At 37.4% G+C, this 7,286-nt stretch overlaps 1 protein-coding gene across 2 annotated transcripts in view; it reads left to right on the top strand.

Moving 5' to 3' along the window:
* The window catches only part of TTC8 (tetratricopeptide repeat domain 8), a 64,082-nt gene extending 58,312 nt beyond the window's left edge, over positions 1–5,770 (top strand). For both annotated transcript variants that reach the window (XM_061611921.1, XM_061611922.1), the window contains 2 exons: positions 1,694–1,777; positions 3,569–5,770. In XM_061611921.1, the coding sequence (XP_061467905.1) occupies positions 1,694–1,777; positions 3,569–3,688 (204 nt within the window). In that variant the 3' untranslated portion in view covers positions 3,689–5,770. The remainder of the gene's footprint in view (positions 1–1,693; positions 1,778–3,568) is intronic.
* The last annotated feature ends 1,516 nt before the right edge of the window (positions 5,771–7,286 follow it).

Genomic DNA, 7,286 nt, shown 5'->3' on the forward strand with positions numbered 1-7,286 from the left:
CTTTGATTGTGTAGATCGTGAAAAATTATGGAATGCTTTAAAAGAAATGGGGGTGCTACAGCATCTGATTGTCTGGATGTGCAACCTATACTCTGGACAAGAGGCTACTGTATGGATGTGAAAGTTGGGCAGTGGAAAAAAGCAGATAAGAGAAAAATCAACTCATTTGAAATGTGGTGTTGGAGGAGCGCTTTGTGAATACCATGGACTGCGAAAACTACAAATCATTGGGTGTTAGAACAAATTAAACCAGAACTATCACTAGAAGCTAAAATGATGAAACTGAGGTTATCATACTTTGGACACATCATGAGAAGACCTGATTCACTAGAAAAGACAATAATGCTGGGGAAAACAGAAGGGAGTAGAAAAAGAGGAAGGCCAAACAAGAGATGGATTGATTCCATAAAGGAAGCAACAGACATGAATGTACAAGATCTGAACAGGGTGGTTCATGACAGATGCTCTTGGAGGTCGCTGATTCATAGGGTCGTCATAAGTCGTAATCGACTTGAAGGCACTTAACAACAACAATAACTATATAGCATCTTAGTGTGGGAGGAATAAAGCATCTCTGATGCAGATTAGTAGAGATCTCTGGTGCCAGGAACATCCAAACAGACAATTATTTCAAGTAAAAGTGAAAGAAAAATGTTTAAAAATAAAATAGAGAAGTCTGAGTCTTACCCAGAAATAAAAAAAGGAAAACGTAGAAAGAGAAAGAAGGAAAATTAACTTAGAAAATTAAACCTATTCAAAGGTGTCCATGGGCCAAAGCCCAGGAAATTCTAGCTCTGTGAAACAATCAGATGTGTTAAAAGTACAACACAGAAAAAAAAACTAGGTCTCTATAAAAATCATCAGAAGAGCTCCAATAACGGATAAGTAACAAACTTTAATCAGAGCTGTCAGAAAGTTTGTCAGCCATAGAAAAACCTAACCCCGTGTAATACATTTATAAACGGCAAGAATGAAATCTAAAAGCCACATTTTGTTTTCTCTGTGTGTGTTCCAGAGAAATTACAGCACAAACAGGCAGAAAAAAAGTTCCAGGGGAAAAAATGCTTGCGAAAAAGAGATAAAATGGAGTCTAGTGAAGAATATATTAAATCTTTTCTCTATTCCCCCATACTGCAAAATCGTTTCCTACTTGCTGATTGGTTCCCCCCCCCCCACGTGTTCAGAACTAAAATTCAATTCTGTACTGTAAATAGCACACCAGGAACAAAAAGTTAAACTCATCAACTTTACTGTATAAAAACAGCTTTCATTTCACTTGGGGCAACTGACATGATCCTACTCAGAGCTACTGGAGGTATCAAACTGTGTATCTTCTTCACACTATGGAAGTGGAACAGCCTGGCTAAAGCCTAGTCACAATAACGTTTTCCTCATCCAGAGGTCCAGACAGAGAAGAAGCTGCTCTTTCTTGCAACAGGAAATAGACTGGCTGTTCATGAGCCACAGTTCTGAACCAAAGATTTTCCCACTCCATAGCTTTGCAGGCCTTGTTTTCAATAGCCTTGGATTTCCAAAAAATGGCAGGCCTTCAATGGTCTGACTCGCTATAAGACAGCCTCCTTTGCTAAAATAACATTGACAAATTCAAGATGAAAAGAGAATATAGAGGGCTTGTGTATCTTGTCCTAGACAAATCTGTAAGTCAGTTGTGCCTGTATTTTTTGTTCTTCAGGCAAGAGTGTTTCTGCAAACTGCTTCACGACTAGCACCTCATATGTATGAGCCACACTTCAATTTTGCTGTACTGTCTGATCAGGTAACATCATTACTTTATTCTTCTGGTCTCTCTGCAGTAGGCACAGGAAGCATGGTTATCAAGGAAAATTCTGTATGAAAAATCATGGGTGCGTTCATGGGCACTAAATTGTGGTTTTGGGAAGGATCATGCCCATTTACTATTCAATTTGTGCTACAGTTGTATAATCTTAAAAGCAGAATGCAGTCAAATAAACCTGTCTACATAGAAATAAAACAATTACCTTGCTAAAGTTAAGCACTTTTATATAGCATTCATTTCACTAGGGGAGAGCTAGGCATGTTAAATTTCACATTCAGTTGACATCAGTAAACTTTGTTAACTGGGAAATGAGTGTGCACAGACAAAAAGAATTAACAGAATACCTTAACTACAGTGTGAATTTTCTATAGTTTCAGATAAATAATTGTTTATTTAAGCGAGGTGGCCCAGTTGGCACATTTATTTATTATATTAATTATATATGCAGACATTCATGTGAATCCTACCTATTACCATATAATCAGTAAAGCTTAAAACAGCTCAACATAACAAAATGAGTATTCTCTCTCATATTTATCTTGATGCAACAAAGTGAGGATATTCTTATACATCATACAACATGTTAGATCACATTGTTCCATATTTTAATACATTTACAATAATGGTTCCATAATTGATCATGACAATTCTCAACCCTGAATGGATCAAAAATATTGTAAATCTGTAGCCTATATTTATTATTATTGTTGTTGTTGTTGTCTTTATTTATGCCCCACCATTTTTCCAAAACTGGAACTCATGGCAGGTTCCAGATAAAAAATACATATAATTAAAAACATACAAAATCTACATTAAAATAGGATTCAACTATTTCCAATATTAAAACCATACACACATATAGCTAAAAGAGTTCAAACTAGTTTAAAAGTAATATAATAGACATTAGCAATGCAGCACCCTTCACGCCCTATCCTTAGCCTTCAATTCCAAAGGCTTGTTGGAATAAGAAGGTCTTTGTTTGTCGGTGGAAGGACTGCAAGGAGGGGGTCATTCTTACCTCCATCTTACATTAAATAAACGGGACTTAAATACACATAACTTTAACTTGCTTTTTTATTCTAGCATTGCTACCCTTTATATTAAAAAAATAATATCAAGGTGTCTTAAAATCAATAAAACAACAAATAATCTAAAACAAACTACAATAATGTTGTGAAAGCAGCAGCATCATTAGTCAAGTATTTATTTAAAAGCAGTAACTGGGAGCAGCCCACTGGAATAAAACTGGCTTTTCAGCAAGTAGCAAAACAAGGAGTATTGGGGATAGACATACTTCTCTTGAGAGACCGTTTCAAATTTGGAATGCTGCAGCTAAAAAGAACCTTTCTGTAGTGCCTACCCATTGCACTTCTGACCTGGAGGGAGTAGGGGGGGATCCCAGAGAAGTACCCCAGAGGAGGAACAAGTGCTCAGGCAAGCTCATGTTGGTTGAGGATATACTTGATATTTTTGGTCCCAGGAAGTTTGGGATTTTAAAGGTCAAAACCAGTGCTTTTAACTGAGGCCAGAAATAAGTGTAACTGATAAAATAACAGTATTTCTCAAACAGTTAAAGTTTCTCGACTGTCTTCAAAAGCAGTCCTGTGTGGAATGCACTACAATAATCTGTGGAAATACACTAGGGCATGAATGATAGGCCAAGTCTGAATTGTGTCTGATATGTTAAAGCGGCTGGGGTGGAAGTAACCTAGTAAAACAAGTTTGTTGACAACATTTCTATGTCGTTCAGACTGTGTGCCTTTCTTGCAGGCTGGAGATCTCCAAAGGAGTTATGCAGCTGCTCAGAAGTCTGAAGAAGCTTTTCCAGAACATGTAGATACGAAGCAACTAATCAAACAGTTGAAGCAGCACTTTGCCAGACTTCGGTGAAACACTTGTCCTTTGAAAATATTTAAAATTATATTTCCCTCAAAGCTGCTAACTTCTGCAGATTTACAAAGTAGAGGAGTTGATACATAAATTCTCATAATGTTGTTTTATAGTGGAGTACTGGCTATGCTGACTAAAGAGAGGCTGAATCTTGTTACCATCCGAACTGCATAAGAGTTATTAAGCAGAAAAAGCTTTAAGGTAGAGTAGTCTACTTGACATGTCCAGTGGCAGCATTCTTTTTGATTATATTAGGAGAAGCAAGGTAGAGTTTACCTCTGTTCATATTGGTTGATGGGAACCTTCAATGGAGTTGTTGCTAGAAAAGGAAGTTAACCCTTATTTGAGGGTTGCTGCTTGTATATGCTAGTTTATTACTTTCAAGGAAACATTTCCCCATTTATTCACCATTTGGTGACTGCTGTTGTGTTGCACCGTTTTCTCATAGTTAACATTTAGAAACAACATATTTGTATATGGTACACTTACCTTTGGGTGACCAATCCCTTACATCTATACTGATGTGTGCAAATTCTAAATGTCTGTTTATGCCACTCTTTTCCACGTTTCTGATAATTATGGGGCCAATGTGGGTCAGACAGCAAATGTGGTTGGATTCATACCTGTCCCATCAGACTAAAGCATAAAGGTCAAGCATAGAGAGTGAGAAGCTGTTGCCTTTACTCCCTTAAAGAAAATAAAACTTTGAGTCATGGGGTATGTAAAAAGATCATTTGTTTGAGCATGAGTAGAGTATGTTCCCTTGAGAAGAAAAGGCAGACACAACAGAATGGTGGCATCTATGAAATACCTCCCCTACTTGATTTATCTTCATTTCTAAACCATACCTTCCATTTCAAAGCTAATGGAGACTTAAACTATTCCTTCCAACCTCAGATTTCAGAAGTCTGAAGATACTGCACTATACATTTGCATCCTGTGTGCTGGATAATTTTGACAGTTAATGCTTTTTAAAGTTTACTGGATGCTGTGATTTTCCATTTTAGTATAAAATAAAGAATGTTCTGGTCTTTCTCGTAGCGTCGTTCAGTGAAGGGTCATTTTGTTTGTTGTAACTCAAAGGGTAGCTGTCCCTTGAGATGAGTTTTAATCAGATTGAACTGACCCAACCTGTTGCCCTCCAGATGTTGTTGGACTCCAGCTTCCATCAGTCCCACCCATTATGAGGAATGGTCAGGGATGATGGGAGTTGTAGTACAACATCTTGAGGGCACTTATACAGTCTTCATGATATGCTGTGTCACTTTTCTGTGTCTTCTCATTGTTACAAAATTGGAAATGCTGTTTCCATTATCTTTGCATCAGAAATATTTGTACAGAAGGATCTAATTTAAAATGAAAAAGTAAGATGAATAAAATGGGAAGAATATCGAGCTGTAATTTAAAGTACCTTGTTCTTTAGCACAATCCTCTTCATAATGAGTAAATATTACATAATGCCAGCACTTGTAAGATTGTAGATTGTGGCTATAACTGGAAAATGAAGGAAGAATAATCAGCCAGTTTAAAAACGACTTGATTTTTCACTTAAAATGCACCAGTTTAAAAATCTCAACATAGTATGTGCAACCGTAGGCCAATGTGTATGTAATGCTACTTTTTAAGAGTAATTCATCATACAGGTGAGCATGTTGCAAAAGAATCTACCTTTACCAGTGTCAGTGCAGCATGAAATATTCCCTGTCATTCTCATGGTCTAGTTGGTCACTCTTCTGACCCCTTTGCTGAAGCAAGCAGGACAGTTTTGCCCCATCAGATGGGGGAGGCGTGTACTGCAGGGAGTGCAGCGATAGTAACCTCTCCCACCGAATTGGTACAGTTAAAAGAATATTCTCTGGAATGCAAACAAGCAATACTTATTCCCATCAGGTGTATTTGTACAGTCAAAGATTGACTTGTGTTTATGTTATTTCTAGTTTTCACTGCATTCCACAATGATTTACTATATTTCAGGCATTTAAACCTAAATTGCTATTTGTGAAGATAGTGTGTATATTTAATTTTTAATGCTATTTATAATAAAGCAAAGTGAGGTCTACCATTGATTAAGAATCTGTTTTCTCTTTTCAACGGGTCACAAGTTGTGAAAATTGATGAACTGCGTACAGTTTAGTTTTCCTCCTAAGGAAATAATGTTGCAAGCTGGACTTGCTCTTGAACATTTGCAACTCCCAGTGGAATTGATGGGACTCAAGATGATGGGCGTATGTGCTAAGTCTCTTTGGTACTTTTGGTGCTGCTTAACCTTCAGTCAGCTCATGAGCAAATTTGTAGCATGCATACTCTTAAATGTTTACAAAGTTTGTAATTCAAAACACATTACCTTTATTTAAAATGTAGTTATTTGGAAAGACTGTTTTTTAAGGTGAATCTAGAAAGCTTTTGAATTAAGTGAAAAATGACATTTCTGTCCCTCCGGGTCCCTAAAAATTGGGTAAAGAGAAAGCAAAGGCTTTATCGTTTTAAAATGTGAGATACAAGTGATTTTGTTGCAACTGTAATGGGTATTTTGGAGTGAGTCTCTGAAAAGGAGTTAGCCAAGTTGAATCATCCTCTTTTAAATCCAATATAGATGTTAACATTTTGAATATAGAAATGCAAAGTTGGGTGAATTAAATTGTCTTGTGCTTTAACAAAGTTCTACTCAAAGCCACTAATAATCAGTCTGGCAAACTGCATGCTGGATTTGTTTGCTTAATTCAGACAGTTGCTGCTTGCTCTTTTTACCCTTCCCTTCCCTTAAGCAAAGGTATTCCAATATTTGCAGAGAGAGCTGCATGCATACCAATTAAATCCAGTGTGGTAATAAGAACACAGCACCAATACCACAGGAACAGCAGATTATCAAACCAGACAGTTAGCCATGGAGGGATGTCTCAGTTTTCCTTTAATTTGCATGAGCACCAATGAGCAGGCAAATTGGCTGGCCCTGAAGCAAACTACCTTTAGTTAATTTAGTATGACACAGTATAACATAATGCTTCAGAAATGGTATCCATCTCTCTGGGAGAATTCTGTTAGGGCAGTGTGATCTTTTCATACAGTTACAGCATTTCTAGAACACAGTAATGGTGTGTGTGTGTGTGTGCCATTTTAATTTGTAGCACAACAGTAGTGGTGTTCAGCCTATTATTAAAGAATCGCTTCCCATGAGACATCCCGAAGCAATTTACAATATAACAGAACTTGTATAAAAACAGCTCAAACAATTGCATATATAAAAATCTTTTAAAAACCAATTCTGGTTGCTTTTTTAAAAGATGACCCAAAAAAACCACTCTGGACTACAGCAGTTCTGCAGGACATGGACCTATATTGGCAAAGCAACAGCCTGGATAATGAAATGGTAAGCAAATTTCTAGCAGGTGCTCACTATGAACACTATGCTCAACATCCAAGGCCCCCCTCCGGATGCCTACTCAGAGGAAGCTGGGAGTCTGGCAACAAGGGAGAGGGCCTTCTCAATGGGCCCCCAAATTATGGAATGATTTCCATGACGAGGTGCACCTGGCGCCAACACTGTTCATCTTTTCAGCACCAGGTCAAGACTTTCCTCTTCTCCCAGGCATTTTAGCAT

Source organism: Rhineura floridana, chromosome 2 (genome assembly GCF_030035675.1).
Source record: "Rhineura floridana isolate rRhiFlo1 chromosome 2, rRhiFlo1.hap2, whole genome shotgun sequence".
Taxonomy (NCBI): domain Eukaryota; kingdom Metazoa; phylum Chordata; class Lepidosauria; order Squamata; family Rhineuridae; genus Rhineura; species Rhineura floridana.